The sequence below is a fragment of the Corvus moneduloides genome, chromosome 4, assembly GCF_009650955.1.
Source record: "Corvus moneduloides isolate bCorMon1 chromosome 4, bCorMon1.pri, whole genome shotgun sequence".
Lineage (NCBI taxonomy): Eukaryota > Metazoa > Chordata > Aves > Passeriformes > Corvidae > Corvus > Corvus moneduloides.
Genome location: NC_045479.1, coordinates 6710731 through 6734847, shown reverse-complemented (window position 1 = coordinate 6734847; position 24117 = coordinate 6710731). Strand labels below are relative to the sequence as shown.

The window sequence follows — 24117 nt, the reverse complement described above, 5'->3', positions numbered from 1 at the left end:
TTCCCTGTTCCTGTTGCCACAGTTCTGGAGTGATACTGCAGCTGGATGGTCACACCTCATATTTCATATACCTGGGGTAAGATGATTAAGGAGCAGCAGACCACACTGGCTATTTCTTCTTACCTGAAAAGTGAGGTCCTTCATCTCCAGCTCAGAAAGGACAAGCCAGATTCATGGAGGTTTCTCCACAGTCAAGAAACAGAAAAACAAGCAAGATGATCCCACTGAGGATTCAGCCCACCTACAATCCCGTCTCTCTACAGTGATGGATGATTAGGGCAGAAGGGCTCATGCATGTCCCACAGCCCGGCTGTGCCATGTCCTTCCCCAAACACATAGCCCTGACCAGCAAAAACACAAGCGTCTGTCAGTCCAGGCCAAGTGTTTGACTCCTGTGTTGCTCACGTGCTGGAACAAGTGGTCCTACTGGGATGAAATGTCAGCCCGTCCAAACTTATCCACATGGGTCTCCTCCAGCATGAGCGCAGGGCTCTGTCCTGTGCTGACAGCCCAGAGAGAGCAGAGTCAGTTCAGCAGCTCTCTGTCAAGTCAGATTATTTGTTCTGAAAAGCACACGGCGCTTTGGGCGCAGCAAAATGCCTGAAGGACTCAAAAGGATAATCAATAAGAGCAGAGCTACAAGCTGGAGGTGGGCTCTGCTTTGCAAGGACTTGAAGACAAGGTCAAAGAGTTGCAACATGACACTATAGCTGGTCTCTCATTCAGCTTCTTCCAAATGCACCATATTCTGAAGCCAGAACTTTCCAAGCAATCAATGAAAGCTAATGCCATAAATCCCTGGCAGTAAAGGAGTTACCTGTGTTTCACCAAGTTGTGCCGAAGGCCTGGTCTTCTGCTGCTCAAGTCAGTAAAGACAATTGCCTGGCCCCAGTGGGTGCAGAGCCAGGCTGAAGTGCAGTCTGGCAAACAGACCTTCTTCTTTTTTTGAGGGATTTCGCTTCAAATAAGAAAACAGCACTGAGAAAGCATTGCTGCCACTTGAAACTCTGCTGCCCGAAACACCGTTGCTAACAACAGTGAACTTTTTAGTTTCCCCTGCTTCAGCATGAAATATTAACAATCTCCTCAAATTTAACAGGAAGCAAAAATTTCAAAGGCATAAAATTGCCCAAAAGGAATCAGCAAGATGACCTATGAAAACGTATGTAAGAAATACTTTCACACACGTCCCCACCTCTTATTTGCCGGTGATTTAACAGCCACACAAATCACTTCTGACCCATGCAGGTAGAGCCACAATTAGTTTAATTACAGAGTGCAGGCTGTTGTTCAGTCAATTAGACTTTTCCTTCCATCCACACCATTTTAATGACAGCCAAGTAGCCCCAAGGTTCGTGTGTCTTGTTTAGAGCTGTGGCCGGCCGATCAGGGCACAGCAGACTCTCGGTCGATTTTCTGCTCACTGCAGCAGCAGCCGATGCTGGAGCTTCCCACACCCGTGGAAGCTGGAGGGTCTGGGCAAAAGCTCTCTGTGGGAGCCTGAGGATTCTGGTAGTGCTGGCCCCACATGAAGCCCACTCAGGGCTGGAGCATTGCTGTCCTGTCCAGCTGGCTCACAGCCCTTGCCGTGTGCTGCCCAAGAGGTGCCCCTGCAGTCACCCAACCTTTCATCTCCCTTCCCCTGAAGACAGGTGATTGCTTGGTTGGAGAAGTCAGCACTCACAGAGGGTGTAAAAGAAAAGTAAATCAGCTCTCCTGGGCGATGGAGCTGCTGGGTGGCCTGCAGCTCCACCCCCTTTTCCTCCCTCTTGCATAAGATCTGGGTTGCTGACGCCCAGCTCTGACCTGCAGCTGCCTCAAATGTGCCTCATCCTCCAGCAGCCCATGTCACTCTTAATAATGTGGCAGGTGAGGTTGGCACGATGCCACAACCTTATCCAGATGAGAAAGGGCAATCGGGGCATGAGCCACATTTCATAAACCATCAAATAAATAGGACTTTCACATGAGGCCAGGACACATCTTGCAGCCCCCAGCCATGATCCCAGGAGGGCTATGGCAGTACCTCACAGCCCAAAAAAGTTTTTGGAGCTGCCGGGACTGGCTGCATCCTGCCATGCAATCGCTTTGCCAAGGGGCACCTTCATTTTTGTGTTATACATGCAGGAGGAATGGGGCCAGCTATGGCAACAACCTCCCCATCTCCAGGTGCCCATTTGAATTTCCTCTGGCTCCTCACCCCATGGGGGAAAGCGGGATCAGATCCTGCTCCTGGCCGCAGGCTGTGCTTCACCCACCACTGCTGCTGTCCCCTTGGTGTCTGTGGCCACCTTACACTGTCCCTAAGGAGAGCAGGGGGTTGTGCCTTTTTTGGAAGATGCAAATGATGCAGCATCTGAATCATTTTAATGTTATCACTTAAAACTCATCCTGGTCCCTGAGAAGCTTCCCCAGGAAGCAGAGAGAGGGCAGGACTCTTTTTGGACCCCAAGAGACTGTCCTGACCCAGTCTGAGCCACCACAGCAGCGTGAGGATCAAGGCCAGGCCATATCCCACTCCCTCATGGCCTCGTCTGAGCAGACTGCACGTTCTCAGATTGGGAAAGACAGACAAGTTGCTTAAAGGCATCCCTGTCTGCATCCTCCTCAGTGAAAGTACCGCGTTAAAAAGATTAAAGGCCGATTTCTGCTTATTTTAAATGTGCTGATTAAATTTAACAGCCTTTTCCTTTTCTTATATAGTGCAACCTGTCACGCTGGGATGCCAGTTTCATGATGTTGGTAGTTTATGTGGTTTTGCTGTGTTATTCTTTTGCTCTGCCTGAAGCAACATGGACATTTTTAGCCCAGCTTTATTCTGCAAAGACCCATCTGTCTGATCCCAACCACAGTTACTTTTTGAGTTAACTGGCAAGTTTGACCCATGCTTGAAAAAAGAGCACAGCTGTCAAAGAAGTTCCTCGAGAAGCAGAGAATGGAGGGAGAGAAGAGCTTCAGGTTAGTGTTTCTCCAGAAGAGGGGTGGTGGGGTGACCTGCTTTTCCAGGGAGGCTAATGGAAAAACCTTCCCAGTGCCTTCAATGAGAACATCAGTGTGGCAGAAGTGCCTAGAATGGGCACAGAGAAGGCAGTTTCAGATGGAATTTCTCACTTGCTTCATAGCTCCTGTGCCTGTTCGTGACAGCCCAGCGTGATGTCCAGGCACTGCCACCAGGATGTGGACAGCCATCCACACTGGCCCCTTCTCTCTTTTCCCCAGACAGGCTGCACTGTCACAGCTCAGTCAGTGCAGCCTGAATTGCTGCTCACTGGCCACTACCTCACCGAAACTATGCCTCTGAACCAAGATTTTAGCTTAAATCCTGATGTGAAGCAACATCCTGGGGGAGACTTTGGCCTTCCCAGGGGTAAACTGCCCTGTCTTGCCAGGACTCACCAGTGCTGTGCAAAAGCCATGGCTGTGCAGTGCATGAGGGCGAAGAAATCGTAACTTCATACACATAAAGCTGGATTTGATGCAGCTCCAGAGATGTTGCTAGTGATGTCAGTGGTTATTTGCTGTATTTGTCTTGGTATGCTTTGGTGCGGGTTTTTTTGGTTTTGTTGGGTTGTTTTGTTTTTTTTTTAAATGAAGTCATTGAACTGAACACATTGGGCAAAATTTGTGTTACAAAGGAAAGTGATGACATGCACTTGAATAAGTCACCTTGGACTTTGTTCCCATCATTTAAAAATGATAAAAATGAATAAGGAATAAAAACTGTGAAGGAAAGAGCAGAAACAGGCATGGGAATGATCCAGCATCTGCTCTGAGCTGCCCAGCATTGCCAGGGAGCTACCTTGTGTAGCAGAGGAGCAAAGGACTGGCTGTCTCCTGGGGCTGGGAAGCTCAGATTAGGAAATGACCCATCCACAGGGCACAGACAAGTTCAGCCTGCTCCACACCAGCCAGCACCTGCTGCCCTTGGAGTAAGATGAGCAGGTAAAAACCCTACACTGCCTCAACAAATCTCTGCTGCTGCATTCAGATGAAAGCACAAAGAGGAAGGTAGATGGGAGAAGGATGAGAGAATCACAGACTTTCCCCCTGCTCCTTCTGCGCAGGGTCACAGCAGCTACCCAGCACCTCATTCAGAACACAGCGCCTCTGAATGTTCCTGTCACCATTCTGGCACACGTATCCAGCTCCAAAAAAAGACTAGAGCCTCACCAAGCACAGCACAACATTGTTTTCCTGCTGCAGCATGGCCAAGCTGAAGAGAAAATCTGTGTTCATTCTCAGATGCCAAACTCTTTGCTCTTCTTCTCCACGAACCCAGAGAGATAATCATGTTCCAGAGCCCTCAGGCTGCCACACAGCTCCCTTTGTTAATATGCTTTTTTTGGGGTGGAAAATAGAGAACAGCAGAGCCAGCTGCCTCTGCAGGAATCTTGCAAGAGCATTGGTAGCCTCCAGCCCCTTGGCTGAGGTTTTCCTCAAAAGAGCTTGGAAAGCATGCTCATTACCCAGAGCACCATTCCCTGCTGTCCAGGATCAACCCACAACTAGCTGGGCATTATTATCTCCTATCCTCACTTCTTGTGCTAAGCTCGATAGAGCAGTGCAGAAGGAGCAGCTCTTCCCCCAGGACTTGTGATCAGGAGATAAGGCAGAAGAAGGAAAGGTTGTCCCTGCTGCCTTGGCTGAAGACTCGAGTCACATCCCACACAGCCCATACCAGGGTGCAGGCCCTGGCCCTCTGGCACCAGGAACAGCCTTTACCATATGAGCATCTCCACAGGGGCCAGACAAAACACCCCCTTGCTCTATCCCCAGCAAACACGACTCAGTGTCATGGGCATGTCCGCCCGCAGTATAATGACATTAGTTGCTTGTTCCTTCAGAGGAAAATGCATTTCCAGCTGCATTTTTGTTCTCCACACAACAAAATCCCGAACTGTTGCAGAGCTTTTCTTGGAAATGTGCTGGAGGTCTCTACCAGGTGCTGGCAGAATCACAGCAAGGTCACCAGCAAATTGAGGAGCTTTGGTATCCAGACTGCAGCTCCAAGAAGCACTCATGGGAGACAGAGAGCAGGGAGATGGTAGGAGGGGAGGGAGGAAGGGGATGGGTGAGTTTGTCCAGGTCTCCAGTGCTGGGGAGACAGAGAAGGGATGGGGAAGGCTTCACCAAAGGAGAGAGTCACCTCCTTTAGGGTCTGAGTCTCTTGCAGATAGTTAGGAAGGAAGGGCACAGACACAGACTCCAGAAACATCCCAGCAGCTGTACAGGTGAGGAAGCTGAGTTCACTGCCACAGACCACCAGAGCTTGCAAGACCTTTGTGAAGGGGCACCAAGAACCTGGAACACTGTGTGTCAAGTTGATCCTTGGGGCTGAAACATATAAGGCTGGGGAGGGCTATCCAAGCCCCAGGGAGGGGCAGCTGAGCCTATGCCTCTTCTGTGGGTATCACCTAACCCACTCCCTGAGCCCTACTCACTGCAGACCCTCCCCAGGGAAGCTTGCCCCAGGTTTTCACATAAGTGCTGAGACAGCCTCTTTACTGAGCCATCATTTGCACTCACTACACTTTTCCCCAGCCCATAGGCACTGTGAGAAGCTTTCCAGTATTTGGGACCCCAGTACCATTTGCGGGTCTGCTCTGGGACAGTCATCTCCCCTCTTGCTCTGCCTGGTAGTGCCAGCTCCCTGGATGGAAGCAGGAGGTTGCTCACGCAGCAGGGCAGGGAGCAGTGCCTGCAGATCCTTCCCAGCCACCCCCACTGCAGCATGGGGGAGAGATGGTTCATGCCCCTCTTTTCCACCCTCTCCAGCCCAGGATTTACTCAGTGAGCAGGTTTTGGAAGCTGGTTGCTGTACCTGCCTGTTAACATCAAGGGGAATCCAGTTAGCTCTGCATGGGAGTGATAGAGGGAAAGTTGCTGCTGTCCCAGCAACCGGTGTCTTTCTTGACCAACAGGACATTGCCATGGCAATGGCAACCAACAGAATACATTTAGGCATTGCGGTGGTGCAGCTGTGGGTAAAGCTGTGCTAAACCTGCTCTGCTTCACGCTGCTCCAACTGAGCACCAGGCAGGGCTGTCCTTGTTTGCTCAGCTCTCCATCACCTTTTGGAAGACAAAACCAATCCTGAATCCTGCCTTGTCCTCAGGGTGCTGCGCCACTCAGCCCCACATCCAACCCAGCATGGATGAGGAGAGCTCAGCACCTGCACTGCTCTTGCCCAGGGATGCCCGTGCAGGCAGGTGGCTCTTTGCCACCACTGCTTCGACATTCCCTTCTCTGCCCCCAGTGCTCACACCCCAGACCACACACTGCAGTCCCAGTGGACTCACCTGCCTCACAGTGCCAGCCGGTGGCGGGTCCTTGGGGCGCACAGAGCTGCTCACGGACACACCAGCCCAGGGATGTACATACAGACCTGCTCCCACAGGCAGAGGGGAGCTGTGAGCCCCTCCTGCCACAGGGCCCTTCTCTCCCTGCCTCACCCCACACTGCTTCTCATTGCAGTATCGACAAGTCCTTAATGAGCTTTGAGCTCATGTCCAGTCAAATCAACACCCTGCATGTCGTGGGTGTGGGGCGGGGGGGTCCCACAGCCCCTGGAAAATCACGTTTGCTGGGAGAGAAGAGGCTCCAAGGGCATGGGCACGAGGGAGGACAAAGCGAAAGGGCCTGATGCCAAAGAAGGGGGAGACAACAGGCAAGTGGGCTGTGAGGGGTTGGTTGAACCCATATTGCTGCAGCAGTTCCTGCAAGGATCAAGTGCATTACTGGCTCTGGGTCAGACTTATGGGGTGGAGGGGGCAGCCACAGGAAAGTGGATACTTCTTGTTTGAAGTGGCAGGTACCAACCATCAGCCAAGGAAAGGAGCCACATGTGAATAAGCAGTTGCTTAGTGTGTAAATCTTGTCATTGGCTCTAAAACAGTTTGTGCGTAACCTTTATTTCTCTTTCCTTTTCCTTTCTGGGGCCCAAGATAATTTTCATCCACTGGGATTAGAGAGAAGTCGCTCTCAAAAGCAGCATGGGGGAGCTGCCGACGCCGTGAGCATCACCTCGTTAGAGGCAGCATTGACAGAGAGGCAGGGGAAGGAGCCCAAGTGAGTTAAAACAAAGTTCTCCCCAGAGATGACACCTTAGCACTTCACCAGCTCCTCTCTTTGTGTTAAAGCAGAGCTAGGGGTGCTCAAAATAGTGACAAAAGTACATTTAGTGGCTTTCACTGCTGAGGAGACAACACAGTGCCCTGACTCCCCTCCTGCCCCCCACACACAAGCAAGGGCTGGCTTCACCCCATTCATGACATTGCACCAGCTGCGTGGAGGCTCAGGTGCGCTGAGGGTACCAAGGTAACACCACATTTTTATTCCTTGCTATCAAAACTCACCTTCTTTAAAGGTTCCCCTGTGCCTTAGAGCAGGCAATCACACTGTAACCCACCACAGCTAACCCTGACACAGCTCATGAGCCAAAGCCCTTGCCCCATACAGATGGGAGGGAAAACAGCTGCCTCAGAGCTTTGTTGAGGTTGCTGCTTGTGGTGCCACCTACATCTGTGCTATTATCCTGCCAACAGGCTGTGTTTAAAGATCACATTTCAGACTAAGTGGTCACTAGAGGAGATTGGAGGAGGCAGTAAGACCCCCATCAGGCTTTTTTGGCCATTAAAGGAGAAAGACAGTGGTGCCAGAGAGGCTGGAAAGAAGGAAAATGGAGAAAGAACATTATTTCTACTGGGTAAACCCAGGGGGCTTTGAGAGCTGAGTGGCTCTCCAGCACACAGGCTGGAGGCATCCTGACAAAAAGTCATCCTCTCAGAGCTGAAGCAAATGCAGTGAGTGGCAATCCCTTCTGGAAGAAAGCTATGAGTCTGACAGAGCACCCTCATCCCTCTCAGGGAGTCTGTGTCCTCCACACCACTCTGGGAGTTTGAGTACCTCGTATTTAGCAGTTAATGAAGTTAAAAGAGAAGTAAACTACATCTGTCTCAGGAATCTTTCCTTTAGGCTCTTAGCTGGGATAAAAAATCAGCCAGTGAAAATGTGCTGCCTTTGCTCCCTAGGAAACCCATCCCGTATCTCTGCAATTGAGCACAGCCTGCACTGCCCAGGCCTGCAAGCACAGGGAGCATGCAGTGCACAGCAGGGAAATCATTATCACCCACCACACCATGCAGCACCGCTGGAATTGCTGCCAGCTGAGTCCTGCAGGAGCAAGATCAAATCCCTGCCTGATGAACTAAGGCTCACAGTGTCTTGGAGAGCTTTTCTTGTGGCAGTAGGGTTGGAGCTAGAAGATCTTTAAGGTCCTTTCCAGCCCAAACCATTCTATGATCCTGTGGTGCAAGTCTTGGTGAAAGCAGAGCTGGCAGAGGCACGCTTCCCTGTCTCCTGGGAATTGTGCAGACACTGCCCTGGATGTGCTGGAGCCTGTAGGAGGATCAGCTCTCCCTTGTCTGCTGAGCTTGCTTTGCAGTTGCCACGGAGCCCAAGCCAGGTGAGGGCTTTTTGAAGGTAATGTTGTGTTACTGGGTCAGATTTGCTTTGGCCAAACCAACCAAATTAAAGGAGGTACCTGCAGGTAGTTTCAGAGGGGAGCCAGCAGCAAAGCCCCTGGCCTCCTTTTGTCAAAAAGAGTGGAACTTCAGCTATCAAGATATCGTAGCTCACCCTTTTCTGAGTCTGGCATTGGCCCATCCATCACTGTTCTCTCTCAGTCTTCAATCTCTCCTCAAGCCCAATTGCTGATGTGACACCTCCTAGAATAAAAAGACAGAGAGAGACATTAGCAATTTGCTTGCAGGGCAGGTGGAGATCTCAGGCCTGAGGGAAGCAGCCTGTTAAATGTGTTTTCACAGCTCTCCACAGAGTCCTGGCTGAGGAACACCTGAGAACTGCAGTGGGTCCGCTGGAAACACCACGTGCCATAGGCAGACTCCTTTCACTGGAAGCACAGCAAACCATCTCCCCACCTCATGCACTTCTGGTCTGGAAAGAAAACAGGCCAGAAAGTGACCATTTCCACTGAAGGGATAAAAACTGAATTTGAAAGCCACAAGTGTTTTCGTATCACATTTCTTGTGGTAGTTAGAGGCAGAAGCAGGCTGTGAGTATCAAAGGTGCTGGAGAGAAAGGCCTCTTACCATCAGTCTGAGCAATGCCTGCTTTTCCAGAAAAAAGGGAAGTAGGACGAAGAAAAGGAGAGAGTACATAGATATTTCATACTTGGCAAGAACTAGACATGGACTGGTAAGCCCAAATGAATTTGGGAACATGCCTTAGAAGAGAAGCAGAATTCATTTGAAAAGATGGGATTTGGAGCTGCTCTCTTGGTTGTTTTCCATGAACGTTCATGAGACTAAATTTTGATTCACCAGTGTGTTCTCAGAAAATGAGAACTTGGCTGATAGACAAATACTCGCTGGCTTCAGTATTTGCATTCAAAGCATTTGGGCTGCCACCTCCAAAGCTTTTGGTGGCTTGGGAAATATCCAGCAAAAGAGCCCAACCCCACCATATAATCTGTGTGAGTAAACACAAGTGCAAAGAGTGTTTTCTGAATAACAGTTACTGGATGTGATGACAGTGGTGAAAGCAGCCAAATAATCAGGCTAGACATCTCTTAGTTTAAAATCCATTTGCAGAAATCATTAACACAATCATTGCAAAATAAGCAGAAGTATAATCACTCAGGGATAATTTGCAAAGAGGAATAGGGCTGCACTCACTGAAAAGAGCTGTTATGAGATATGAGGCTGCCTGGCTCTGACTAACCCACCACGTTCACCACCTCCAAAGAGAAGCAAAGCTGGCCAGCACAGCAGGGCTGGCAGGCACTGCTTTTTTGAGCCCAGTCTAAGGCATGGCCTCCTCCTCTGCAACCTCAGCAATCCTGCCAACCTGCAGTGGGGGCCAAGCTGGCTGGCCTCTTTCCTCTCTGAGCAGGCTCAGAGCTCAGGTCTGGTCTGACTCCTGACACCCAGGCCATCCTATCCTAAAGGGTGGCCGGTAGGGAATAGACAGCGAAAACGTGTGAGAGCAGGATAGGTAAGGTAGGACAATTCCTGTGCTCATTCCTCCCAGCGTTCACTCACAGGTGCTGTATGTGACTCCCAGCCCAGGTGGCCTGTTGAAAACCCCCCTTGTGGTGTCCAGAGTTTCTTTGTCACCAGTGGCTGGACTGTTAATACCATAATCACCTGCCAGCCTCACTGACCTCTTCTCCCCAGGAAAACTGCCAGAATCTCTGCTACTCCTCATCTTGGGCATTCCTGGTCAAGTTGGGATGAGCCAGTCCTATGACATGGAGAAAGGTCTTGCCCCCCACACTTACAGCTCTCCACAGGCTGCCAGCCATGTTTCCAGGGCACACAGCTTCTTTGAAATATCCTTTCCCTGGAAACCCGTCAAATACTTTTCACAGATAGTACTTTTATTTACAATTATCTTCAGCCACTGGTATTAAATCTGCATTTATGCCCCTTGTCCCTGCAGCTGCTAGAAGCCCTTAGGAACAATTTCATCTGGAGATGACTTGTTTCAAAGACTGGGCATTTTTAAATCTCTCCTGCTGTCAACAGCACAAACAAAACAGAACACGGTGAAGGAATAAAAATGTAAAAGAAATATGGCAAGAACAAAATCGAAAATACAAACAAGAAAAGAAAAGGAATTTCCACCACTGGAGGAGATGAAAAGTGACCTGCCAAAGAAAAACAGATTGGGTTGGAGTGCTTTTGTTCAGTGCATGCCTATTCATTTTCTTTCCCCTGGAATACTCCGGAAACAGGGAGAACTAGTGAGATAATGTCACTGGATATTCTGGCAGTAAGACTTTGTCAGCTGTTAAACAGCCAAGTTCTGTTAAGCTCAGTGGTTTTTGTGTTGTTTGTCCTGTGCACTTTACCATAATTCATGTGGTTGAGAAACACCTGGGAGAAAAACTTCCTCTGCTAAAGATTTGTCAGCACTGAGATTTCGGTCAGCAGAAAAGACCTGAAGGACCAAGAGTTGCCCAGCACAAAATGAAGAAGATCAATCTGACAAGTCCTGAGATGTCTTAAGGGAGGAGGGGGATATTAGGTAGCAGAGAAAGAAAAGGCCACTAAAATAAAATCCATGCATTTAAAGATGCCTCCATGTAATTTTCCATATTCTTTCTTTTGATGAAGAGCCTTCACCTCCAGTTTGTGCGGGTAAAGTATTTCCAGGTGTGTGACCATTTTTTCCATTTGGCTGAAATAAATAAGGCTGTATACATGGATGTTTCTGAGAGAAGAGAAGCACACTGCCCCACACATTATCGTGTCTGTGGCTTTTGCCAACAGCTAAAGCCCAGTGAAAGCTCAGCCCTCTGCACCATCACATCTCCTTCTCCAGGCACAGCACAGCTGGAGGTGGTGCTTGAGGTGGTTCCTGTGGGTAGCCCAGCCCACTCTTCTGGTAGGGCTGATACCTGCAGCATCTCACTGCGATGCAGATTCAGTTTCCCGCTGGGCAAAGCCAGACCTGAGTTGCCCTTCCAAAGCATGAGGTTTAATCACCAGTACCCACCTCCCAGCAGCTGCCAGCAAGCTCCCAAGCTGATTGCTGGTGAGTCTCTAAGTACTGGTGACAGTAAGGCACCTGCTTTCAGCTTTCCCCAGACATGTTCCAAAGGCTGGAGTCCCCAGAGTACTAGCATGCCTTAGGTCCAGGTGACACAGGGACATGGAGGTTCCTGGGTGGCCCCAGGGGCCATGTACCACCGGTGCCCCTGGTGTGATTTGGGAGCAGATTTTAAGTGTGGCAGTCTCCCCTCACCCCCTTCTCCCCAGCTATCTTCCCTGCCACAGGGGTGTTTGAGTGACACTGGGTGTGCTCTGTCCCTGTGACATGCCCAGCAAGCATCAAGGAGCACAAGGCCCTGGGAACCAGAAAGTGAGAGCTATCATGGACACCAGCCACGGGATTTCTGCAGGGAGGATTCCTGGCAGGACCTGTGTAACAGCCGTACCTACCCACTGCAGGGTGTTCTCTTAGGTCGTGTCTACCCAACCAGTGTTGCCCATCTAAATCAAAACAAATTAGGCTAAATTAAACCAGAGCAGCCCACTTTGAAGCATGATTATTCCAGCTTAAAGTCCATTTGGGTAATAAGTGGACATAGTCACGTTGATGAAAGTGTGCCTGTGCCTGCAGGCTGTTTTGATAAATGTAGTTAAAACAACCTGATCATCTTTCTGTCAGTGAAACTGCAAGAGACTCACAAGGGACTGGAAAGATTTAGCTCTATTGCTTCTAATCCATCAAAAACAGTGTGAACAGTAATGCCATGTTCAGCTTAGCTCAAACTTGATCCTGATGGACTTAATATAAATTAAAATGAGTGTGAATGGAACATAAATAGAAGTGTCTTCACATACTTTGGAAGATTTAACTGAAATCACATACTCTGTGAAACCAACCTAACTTTAAAGTAAATGTGTCCCTAGGTCTAGTTACATCATTGGTGTAGCTCTTACGATTTTTTTTCCCTCTTTATTAAGAGGTTTATGCTAATAAAAGCTCTGAGGTAGATGCTTTAAATCAGCATAAATACAGTTATACTGATGGAGCTTATGCCACTTCCCAATAGAACAGTATGGCCATGCTTTCCTACAGGGAGAAGCCTTATTGCACAGCTGTGTTTGACCTCAAAAGCTCAGGGGTGTGGGAAAAGTGTGATAGATGTGGAGGAAAAAGAGGACAGTATGAGATGGAAATGAGGGTTACTGACAGAGGCAGTATAACCACTGTCTACCACAGGTGTTCCATCATGATAAGGACACAGGCCTTGGAGATAAGGAAGAGCAAAGGCCTGGCTCCTCTGTGAAGTGCCACACAGGGGCAACCTCATTTATTACTGCATCGGAAGGGACGGAGCCTCCACTGTGAGGGGAAATACCTCCAGCCTGCAGCCTTGCTGCTGCTTGGCTGTGTGGTGCACACACCCAGAACCAGCCTCTGTCTGCAGCAATCAAGTTTCACATACCCCCACCCTCCAGGGAAATTGCATCTATCAATAGGATTGGGTGGTGGGAAATTGCTTTGCCATCGCTCGATGTGTCCTACATCAGCCTGCCCGAGGGACTCTGGCCAGAACAACCAGAAGGTGCAGCTGACACCTCTGCCCACGGTCACTAAAACACCCTTCTCTTCCTTCCAGAGAGGGAAGAAATTTTGGAAAGCTTTACCAAGATTACAGATTACCTCTACTTGTAAGTCCAGAGCCTCACAAACTCAAGATGCTGACAGCAACACACTTACCACCAGCCTCTGCCACAATGTCACAGTAGTGATGTCATTAAGACAAAACCTACCAAAGCACAATTCTCCCCCAGATGCCCTAACACACACACGCCCATGTGGAGACACTGATGTGAGATGTTCTGTACCTCTAACTTCCCAAAAGGGATCAGCCCCCTTTCACCTTTCTCCTCTTCACATGAAACCTCACAGGTACCCCAAGGCCAAACAAAAAAGGCTTTGCTGCTCCCTCCCTTGACCACAGAAACAGGAAAGTGAGCCTGAGCTCAAAAACTCCCAAATACAAGGGAAATGCCACCCCCTGTCTTGTACTGCAAAAGAAGCTGGAGTGGGGGTCATAGTAAAAAAAATTTCAGGCACCAAATAACTTTTGAAATCTAATTGCAGCAGGTAACCCATAAAAAGAAAAAAAATCAATTCCTGTTATTTTCTCAGCTTAAATACTGTAAAGTGAATATGTTCTGAACGTGTTCAAATATCCTTCACCACAGGCTCTGAAAAAACTAACTGTGCCTGACCACACTGCTTGCCTATGTGGAGATACAGACTCCCATGCTTGGGCTCCTGGACAAGGGGGTTTATAGGACGGGACAACTGGAGGCTGCTCCTTAGCTTCTGTTTTACTTGGCTGGTAATTTATGCTTTGACTAAGGTGTAAAACAGGTGTAAAGCTGAGCCCTGAAAAAGCATTTTGAGGTGGGAGAGCCTGGTGTTGGTGATGAGAGATAGACACACCCAGGGAAGAACTGGACAGGGCACAAAGAGAGAACCCCACCACCATCTCCCTGTTCCTTGACTGATGTATGCATCACACCAGTGCCAAGGGGAGCCACAGTCACCTAGCCTGGCTGGGGAGTTCACACCTCATCCAAAAGCACTGCACAAGAAACTAACACTGCCTGGGCATGATTTCCCCAAAGTTCTGAACCAGGCCAGTTCCCATTGCCAGGCTGCCTCCCACCATCCCAGCTAACCCAGGGCTATGGATTTACACTGCTGTGCCTTGCCACTGGCGGGATTTCTCTTCAGCAGCTCCTGGACCCACTTGCATGCTGCTTGGAGCACTCCAGCATAAAGACCCCTGCTTCGGGAGAGCCTGATGAAGAAACACCAGCTCCAGCTCTCAGGTCATCCTCACTTCAAAGCTAGAATGTGGGGAGGAAGCTCCTGTTACAGCGATGGCCCTTCTCCAGGATATGTGAAAGTGACAGGTTGCTTTTATGCTTGAGGGAAGTTTTATTTCTCTGTGAGAAAAAGAAGATTATTTCATGTCCTGTTGAAATACGAGGTCCAGAAAGGCACCAGATGGCCTGTAATGTCTCATCCTCCTCCAGAGACCACTGTCTACACCATGGTACAACAAAAGCTGCACACTTGATAAAGCATGTTTTGGAAAAGTTTAGTGGCCACTGGCAGATAACGATTGAGTGTAAGCATGCCTCTGGTCCAAACCAGCCATCCTAGTCCAGAGCTCCCATCCTGGCTGTCACCCAGGCTGGGCAGGAAACTATTCTACAGCCTGTAAAAAAAACCAAAACGAAACAGGAGAAAAAAATCAAAAAGCCATTTTACAGAATGGTCTTGGCATGTCACGAAAACCAAGACAGGATGGAATTGCCCACAACTGGCTTTGCACAGACATTGAAAGCATTTCTCCCTGGGAATCCCTTTCCTTTCCACACAGCTTTCCAAGCTCAGGCTTGACAAACCAGAACAGGCAGCTCTGAAAATACATGTCCTCCTTTGCAGCTGTGGGTCAGGGATGCAAACCAGAGCCAGGATCATGCTCCAAAAGCAGTTGAGGGGGCAGGGCTTATTGTGGGCTTTAAAAACAGCACAAAGCAAAACACCCTCCACACTGTCCATCCATGCACTGTTAAGACACATTGCTTCTCTTCCCCTGGCAGGTTCAGGAGTAAAGTCCTTCACTTTAATGTCCCAGCCCTTCCCTGCAGCCTTGCACAGAGAACTGGATAGCAGCACATGCACATCTCTTCAGCCTCTCGAGTCTTAAATTTTAATTTTTGAAGAAGTTATTTTATCTTCTCCTTTGATGAAAATTACTCCCCTCTTACCCCATTCAACCACAATTTAGCTAATTATTAGAAGCTTACCATATGTAAGCACATGTAACCTGATAAAGCAAAGGACTTCAAGAAGACCTGATGACTGCTATATGCCCTCGTGACTGCTGTCTGTCTCTTTCCCAGCCCTCATTTGCTGTGCAACCAAGTCACTTAGCTCACGTCTCTTATTTCCACCTGTGCAAGGCCCACCTCTCCTCAAGATGGGGGAAGCATCTCAGCAAACCCCTCTTGCCACACACCAGGGAAGCAAAATCTCAGGGAAGTCTCCAGGTTCCAGCACAAACCACACAACCACTGCAGAATACCCATAACTCACACAAAACAAACACAGCCTAAGGTCTGAGAAACCCCTATTCTTCTAAGAGTTTTCATTTCCTCCGGTTCAGTCCTTACTGCCCTTTTTCTTCTTCCGACCCTTGGCAAGCTGTGTACCTGCACAGGGGAAATCAAGAGCTTTGCTCAGGATGGAGCAGTGGTTCCAGTCCTTGGCAGCTAGCCCCTGCACCAGGGCTGTGGTGGGCACGGCTTCTCTCCAGCCCAAAAGCTAAGGCGAGGGCTGGAGGGAGGGCATGGCTGCACCTCCAGCTTGTTGGAAGCTACAGCAGGTCACTGTCCTTCGCCGTGATCACCTGGGACAGGAGAACGTTTGAGAGCCAAGGAGAAATCCCACTGCAATTTTCCTCCCTCCAAAAAACAATGTTGAGGGTTGAAGTCACAAAACTTGAAGAGATCCTGGTGATTGATATTTGATGGTTTTATCTTTCTTTCTTCAAATTTTGTCCAGTACAAGTTTTCAATGACCGTTTCCTTCTTTTTTTACCATTTGTCACTGTCAAAGGAAGAAGGGAGAGAAGGCCGAAGTGGGAAGGAACAGGAATAACAGGATGGAAAAGGATAATACAAGACCTTTCGGCTTGATTTCTTTTTTAACAAACTATGTTCCTGTCTTTCCTTCTGGAGAGAGCGGTGAAAATGACCTTTTCATGAAGAAAAAAAACCCCATCAAAACCAGAACAATAAATGAACTGGAAACCCAGAAATGGTAGTTAGGTGTTTACAGGTATCTGTCCTTTCTTCTGTATACAGTGTTTTAATTCCAGCTGGGAGGAGCAGCACAGTATGGCCACCTTGTACCTTTTCTTGGACTCCAAATGCATCGTGTCTTGGCACGTTATCAACAATTACGGGGGAAAAAAATAAATCTCTCCCTCCTCTCCATACCAGCCATTCAGTAGTGTATTCCTGGTGTGTGCAGGACAGGAGCAGTTTCCCATCAGACTCAGAGGTGCCCGATTCCAGGGGTTGATGGAGACCTGTCAGACCTGTCACATGCATGCAGCAATGCCTGAGATATTCGTGTAAATTTAACAAACCACTACTTGGTCTCTAATTGTGCTGGGGGTCTCACAGCAAAAAACAGCCACTGGTGGCATTTTCCCCTGTTCCCTCAGCTGGGTGTATGCGGGTGTTTTTAGTTTTTAAAGGAAAGGGAATTAAATGACACTGGGTCACTGAGCTTTGACTTAAAATCCCTGAAACTTTGTCAATTCCATCCAAAGAAACTGGATTAATTTCCTGATCCTGGGAATTCTATGATTGCTTTCAATGGACACAGCAATCTCTGTGTCTGTTGAAAAAAATCCTCTGGCTTTATTAAAGTAAGTTGCTTCCTGGCAGAGGTGGGACGCTATTGTCAGAATATACATAAGGAACAGAGGAACAAGTTCATGTAGTGTTTATTTTCAATAACATGGCCCCACATTTGTGTTCCAAACCGAAAAGTTGTTTCTGTCTAAGACTTTTGTGTTGTTACTCAACTGCCTCAGAAAAAGAAGTGAACACATCTCCACAACTTCTCTGACAGCACCACACTACCTTACATCTCAAAGGCATGGCAGCAGGAGCAAAGAGGATAAATGTCCTACCAAGGATTGTGCAAGAACCAAGACTGGGAGGGAGCTGCTTGTCCCACCAAATCATGAGCAACACTGGCGGGAGGGAGAAGAAAAATCATCAAACTACTTACCATGAGGCCTGACTGCAAGCCTCTGGGTGCTAAGCTCTTCCCACAGTATTTGCAGCATGACAACCAGCTCTTTAAAAAAATGAAAATACAATAAATGGTGTCCTATGTGGTGCTGCAGTCCTTTGCAGGGAATGTGAATGAGGTTTGCCAGCTTTCTCCACCTTCCACAGTAAAACATTTCCAATCAACTGATAATGTCCCAGAGAGGTACAAATTCTGGTACTTGACTTTCAGCGTTCATTTCACCAGCAGTTTGCAGTTTTTCGTTTTTAAAGGAAAGGAAATTAAACGGGGAAAAGATAGCCCTATGCTAATTCTCCAGTTAGAGGAAGCTGCAGCAGATAAGGTTCCCATAGCAATTGGAATAGGTACCGAGCCACGCAGATGAGGCCCGATTTCCCCCCTTGCTTTCAGTGCCGGTCGTTTATCTCCACACAGCACGGGGAAAAGCAATTACTTGGAACAAGGAACAAGGGAAAGGAACCTGTGGCATCTGTGATTCATTTTGATGGCCATTCTCTGGCGTGGTTGGATGCACCAATATTGCAGCACAGCCGTGCACCAGCACGTGTACCCTTGACCACAGCAGAGCTCCCGGGGTGCATGCTGCCACTGGCTTTTCTGGTGGGTTTAGCTGTGAAATTTTGACAGGCATTGAAGCAGGATTTGGCAGGGAGCTTTACAGCCCCAGCCTCCACAGGACAGAGTCATCTGGCATTGCACCAAACCCCGCATCCAAACACAATTCCTCCCACCCATCACATCACATTTTTGACTACCCTGGCAACAACCAACCTTTAATTTGACAAAATCTGCTTCCAATGAACCCATCTTACCTATTAATTTTGCTTTATCTTGCCTGAGCTGATGATTGTTGCGCCTGATTATGTCTTCCTTGTCCCCTGAGCAGTCATCTGCAGCAAAGCCAAGGGAGTGCAATCATTCTCCCACCCTCTTCCCAAAGCTACTCTGCAGCACAGGATCAGGCCTATCAACTCCTTCATTAATTCCTCTACAAAATGCCCCAGCAGTGCAGTTAAATCTGTGGGCGTGCAGTCCTCAGGGTCTCATTTTCCCAGCTGTGCTGCAGCTCTTTTTTTTTTTACCAACTGCTCTGGGACTTTTCTTGCACTCCATGAATTTTCTGAAAGAATTGTCAAATATTCATCGGTTTCACTCTCGGATGCGTTTTCACTGGGCCGTGTAGTTTTGACCAACATCTAGTCCCCTAGATAGTTATTCCTTACCCCCTTTTCCAGACTGAGACTGCCTTGAGATCCATCATCATCAACTACGATGGCGTTGAGCACTCTGTCACTCCTTTCCCTTCCAGTGACAGCTGAAGCTGTAACTACTGACACTGCAGCCTCCTTTTATCATTGGCTATGATATGTTCCTGGCTCTCTCTCCCTTGCACATAGGTCACCTAGCAATGCACTTTCCTTTGTCATCCTCCAGCTTCTTATGAACTACTGAACCAACTTACTTATTTCCTGTGCCAATGCCCCATCATTTTGTGCTTTTGCACCCCTAACTTGGTTCCTTCACACCTTTAATCTCTGCTCTCCTTCACCACTCTCACCACTGTGGTTTCTTTTCCTCCTCCCAACAAGAACACACTTTTTTTTCCCCTTTTTTCTTTTTTTGCTACAATGTTGTTTTTCTCTTCCTAACCTGTGTCAGTACTGAAGGGCACTTCTGACAAAAGTGTGCTGCACTCTCCACAGCTGCTGACGAGAAGAGTTGTCCCCAAGGTGTAAAAGAAATGCTGTTCCCAGTGGGTGCAACCAGCTGTCTGGAAGGAGAGGGTGTCCCAGATGCTTCTGTCACAGATGTGAAGGAATGAAGGGAAGAGAAAAGAAACCACTTTGGGAAGCAGAGAGCAAATCAGTCTGGGTTATGGAGGAAACATCCCAGATGCCTTAGAAGTGGGTTTCTCTCTCTGTGATGATCACCTCCTGGACCGGAGGAGACCATCCCTCGCGCCTCAGCTCCGACGGCCCCGCCACGTGCCGCTTCTTCGGCTGCGGCAGGTCCTCCGCCGGGGAAATCAGCTGCTTCAGTCGCTGCGGAGAGGAAGGCGCTGTTAATTAAGCTGATGAGCAAACTGACAGCCAATAGCGATCCACAACCATTGCCGGGGGCAAAGGCGTCTAGAGAGCCAATGCTCCCAGCTCCCTGTTCCTCTCCTGCCGAACGGCCGTGAAACAGAGAAGGAGAGCAGCTTTGCTTCGCCTGCTCTCTGACAATTATTCTGCCCCTGAGCTCAAATCTGGGCTGTGGACTGATAATCTGATGTACAGTGCTCCTCACAGACCTGCTGCTGTGAGGGAGGATGCCAGCAGTTAGCACCACAGACATTGTCTGTGGCAATGGGAAAAACACCATAAAGCATTGCTTTTCCTATACCAAGTAACTTTCCCTTGATTTTGGTGGGAGCTGTGAAGCCTTTCAAACTGACTGATCATCAGATGCTGGGCATCTCCTGCTATGATCCAAAGCAGGGTGGTAGGCGATGCCTACCTCAGTGGCATTTCCCAGGTAAAGCAGTCCCTCTGCAGACTGGCTCCTGCCCCAGACCATCCTCAGCTCCCCTCTTCCAGTCAGCCAGACTGTGCTGGTGAAGGCAGGGCTTGTGGGCTTGTGAGGCAGCTGCCTGCCCTTAGTTCCCTGTGTCCTGTGCAATGCAGAATGCTACAGGCTGTTCCACACACATGTATGCAGTGTTGTGACAACTTTGGGGAGTTTATTCTTAAAAAATGAAAATATCTTTGACCTCTTCAGCAAAAAATGCTGGTTCTCAGCGACAGCTGCAGTGAATTTCTGCTCTTCTTCATCCCATTTTTTAAGTCACTCTGGTGCCACACAACCTCCTGAGCTCCTGGTTTCCTCCCAAAGCCCAGTAACGATGTCCTGCAGCTACCTGCCAGCTCCATGGGACAGCCTATCATTTCCCAGCTGAAACCTGACTTTCACAGTTACTAACTTTTTCCATCACAAGCTGTTCAGGACAGTGCATGCTCCTCCCATGCAGAGTGCATCACAAGCAGAGCATCCATGCTCCTTGGATTCATTTTAGTGCTCCCACTCCTTGTGAAGTGTCTGTCAGAATCACAGATCTTGTTCATTTATTCAAAACTATTTGCCCTGTGATTTCCAAAATTGACCTTGGTCTGCAGCTGTTCTGTGGGCACTTCATGGTGAGTTTTTAGTCTTTGGAGCTCGAGCTGTCTTAATCAGGCACATTAGGAACCAGCATTTGCATTTCTTGGTCAGTCAAGTGTAACAAGAGGAATCAGTTTGTTGCAGTGACTGATCATAATTACCAATTACAAACTTGCTTTCAGTGAATGGTCTGCAATAGTCAAAGACTCTGTTCCTAGAAACATCTGTGTCAGGAAATTAATTCACTACAATTCTGGAGTGTGACTGGAAAAAGACAACAGGTACATCTTGAGAAAATTTGTTTTAAAAACAGGTACAGCTATCCCAGAAGGTATTTTGTGGCTGGCTTTGATTCTTCCCTGAATCAACCCAGGTTTAGCAGCCAATACCTTCCCACACACCTGAACCGCATCCTTGGAAATTTCTTCATCCTAATGTAGCTGAGGAGTCCCTGGAAATTTCAATTAATAGAATGTAAACGAGGACAAACTGAAAACGCCTTGATCAAAACAGGCCAAATCAATTCCTCAGGTGTGCTCTACAATGAGCATTAACACTCTTCACAGCAGCATTTCGGTCCAAGGGCTTGAAGCACTTGGCCCCTGGTGAGAGATAGTGCTTGTTTAGCAGGCAGGACATGTGGGCAATTACTTCTCTGACAGCTCCAAGGCCTCATTTAGACATAAAAAGCTTCTGAGCTGTGGGGAGTCAGACATGTCAGCCACCCCGTCAAACTCTTCAAACCAGCCATGCATCATCACTAAATGGCCCAGAGCACAGGAAAATGCTGTAGGAGGTGGAACTCGAGGTGTGAACTTTGAGCAAATCATACCACAGCATCCTGGATTCCCCTGCAGTTCCTCATGTTGGGAAGTGTACACCTTCCAGCTCCCTTCCAGACTCATAATCTCTTCATGTCTGCCAACAGCAACCAGGAGGCCAAAGGGTCAAAGGCAGCTAAACAGGAACTATTTTAGTGCAAAATTCTTCTTCTCTGGCCTCCTGCCTGCATGGCTTATGCCTCTGTCAGTGTTCCACTGAAGACTTCAGTCGCTACCAGTCCCATCTGGACCTTGTTCTGTATCTTTTCCTGAGCCTCAGAACAGCATTAGCCCCCTCTGCCACAACTCCTGCCTCTCCCTATTAAGATTCTTATTTCCAGTCAGTAAACAGGAGCCACTGTGAGCACAGATTCACCTTCCCTGAGACAATGGAACAAATGAAGACTACCTGTACCCAGCCCACCCCTGGATGTGTTGGCAATGCAGGGCCCTCCTCTCCATGAGCCCACCATGTGACTGTCACACCTACACCACAGCCACAGGGATGCTCTCATCCCCTGTTCACCTGCTCCCTCTGCCCACCCCACCCTCCAACCAGCTGCAGTGAGAATGGGGAAGGACCAGAAGAGAAATTGTGTAGAAATTTAGATGTACTGTACATCACTCAGGTGTTTCTTCATGGGTCAGGTGAGGTGTCACCTCCATGGTACCATCTCCCTAGATACAGTTCTTCCTAGGACAAGGACAAAGATGTCTACAGTGAAAGAGGACAGGCTCGGGCATGGCACAGGGTAGAGCCTTACAGCTCTGTGAGCACATCCTCTTTAGTAACTATGGGTAATTTCTTTTTTGAAAATAACATGGTCCTGACCCAGGGCTACAAGAGACAAGAAGTAAAGGCAAAACAGAACCTGTTTTTGCACTTGGTTTGCATTGGTATCTACTGCCTATATACTACATATATGTCCATATACTGCACTGAGCATGATGGTGCAACACCACACAGAAGACTGCACATTTGATGATCAGCCTGGGAGCTGTGCTGAGACCCTCCCAGCTCTCCCAACTGCCAACGAGAGCTACAGAGCATTCTGGGGAGGGGCCACTCTCACCAGCCCTTGCCTTCTCAGAGGAGAAATGTGCCAGGTACCTCCTCCCTGGGGCTCATCCTGAACCATCTGTGGGAGCAACAGCAACACGCCCAGTGACCACAATCTCAGTACCTGTTTCAGGGGTCCTTTGGTTTTCAGAAGGATGAAGATGGCATAGAGAGGAATACAGACCATGGAAGAGAGTGCCATCAGCCAGCCTACGACGTAGCCCCAGGGTGGGTACTCGTAGGAATTGTTGTATTTCAAGGGTGTGTACTTGATCAGGGAAAACAGGAAGACGCCCTGGGGAGCAGAAAACACAAACATAAGGAGAGCCAAGGGGCAGTGAGGCCCGGCAGCCTAGCCACCCTGCAAGGACTGGCTGCCCTGCAAGGGTGGCAAGGGTGTTCTGCCTTGCATGAGCCAGCAGGGACCTTGCTGGCTGCAGAGAGCAGAGCCTGGTGCATGCTGGCTGCACGAGGAGTTCTCAGAGCCAGGGCCAGGCATCTCTGCAGTGTAAAGCCTTCAGGCTTCTGCAGAGTTCAAATAAGCGAAGTTGGAAGCAGCATTGAGGGTCCAGCAACATTGAGATAGCAATTTATTCATATCAAAGACAAGAATTTTTGTTCTTCCTGGCAGAAAGACTTCAGAAGAACCACACAGGCACAGATTTACCCCTCCTGGGGCTCTCTAGCTACAGAGCTCTCAGACAATTTGGGCTGGTTTAAAAATTTCCCAAATCTTCAAGTCCTGCTGAAGCCTGGGGACAAACAACTAGGAATCTTTTGTAAGTTATAGTTATAGATCCCATCTGTGTTCCCACTGAGGTCAAAGAAAACAACTCTCAACATCAGATACAAAACCAGAATTTGGCTCAGAAAGCATGTAAAAGTCAGTGGAGCAAGACTGGACACAAATTCAAAACAGGCAAGAACTTGCCTGAATTTGGGTGCATTTTCTTTAAACACAGTCACAGAAGTTTTGGAAGAGATTTAATAACATAGAAAGCCAATGGCTATAGAAAGATATTTCTGAACCATGGGCAGTCCCAGGAACACAGACTGAAGCAAGTTTTTCAGAACAGGGTAATTCTCACTGGTCTTCTATTCATAGGTAATTTGACCAAACCTCTCCAGGCTTTGAGGATACATTTCCTTTTGCCTTCACAATACACAATTGGCTTCTCAGGCTCAAATAATTTTCCAGGCAAAACATAAGGCTTTACAAAGGAAATAAATGGCTACCTCAGCTATGGACAAGCTTCTGCTTCTCCACAGCAGTTTAAAAACTTTACAGCAGCACCCTGGAGATAAGTCAGCCTTTTCTTCTGAGAATTTGGGGACCCAGAGTGCCACATCATGATGTCATAATTGCACTTACCAAGCACAGACCTGGGGTGAACACCAGCCAGCAAATCTTGATCAAGGGCCACGGCCGGAAACCAATCATGTCCTCAATGTTGTCGTAGAAGTGGTTGGCACCTTGGCCACCAAACAGCACAAAGTCAGAGGTCAGATTGGTTTTGTTTCCTTCAACCACTATTCACATCAGATCCCAAACTTTCTTTATCCTTGGTGTTTACTCCTGGTGAAAACATGGCTATCCTAATAATAGAGCAGCAGGTGATGGGGTTTTCTGGGATTGAAAAGGCCCATCTGTGGCTAAATAGAGATGGAGGGGCTTAATTTCATCCATAAGTGTCAGAAAGATCG

At 48.4% G+C, this 24117-nt stretch overlaps 2 protein-coding genes across 12 annotated transcripts in view; both read right to left on the bottom strand.

Moving 5' to 3' along the window:
* Window positions 1-6481, bottom strand: part of LOC116443525 (sodium- and chloride-dependent GABA transporter 1-like) — a 34984-nt gene extending 28503 nt beyond the window's left edge. For 2 of the 4 annotated variants that reach the window (XM_032107725.1, XM_032107726.1), the window contains exon 1: window positions 124-921. The gene's annotated coding sequence lies outside the window, so the exon portion shown is untranslated. Of the gene's footprint in view, window positions 1-123; window positions 922-6299 lie in introns of those variants that run through there. The other 2 variants (XM_032107723.1, XM_032107724.1) reach the window with 2 other exon arrangements.
* A 2156-nt stretch (window positions 6482-8637) lies between these two features.
* The window catches only part of SLC6A12 (solute carrier family 6 member 12), a 53738-nt gene continuing 38258 nt past the window's right edge, over window positions 8638-24117 (bottom strand). For 4 of the 8 annotated variants that reach the window (XM_032107719.1, XM_032107717.1, XM_032107718.1 and 1 more), the window contains 3 exons: window positions 23786-23886; window positions 22538-22708; window positions 17060-19433 (listed from right to left, as the gene is read on the bottom strand). In XM_032107719.1, coding sequence (XP_031963610.1) covers window positions 19290-19433; window positions 22538-22708; window positions 23786-23886 — 416 coding nt within the window. In that variant the 3' untranslated portion in view covers window positions 17060-19289. Of the gene's footprint in view, window positions 8727-17059; window positions 19434-22537; window positions 22709-23785; window positions 23887-24117 lie in introns of those variants that run through there. The other 4 variants (XR_004239947.1, XR_004239948.1, XM_032107720.1 and 1 more) reach the window with 4 other exon arrangements.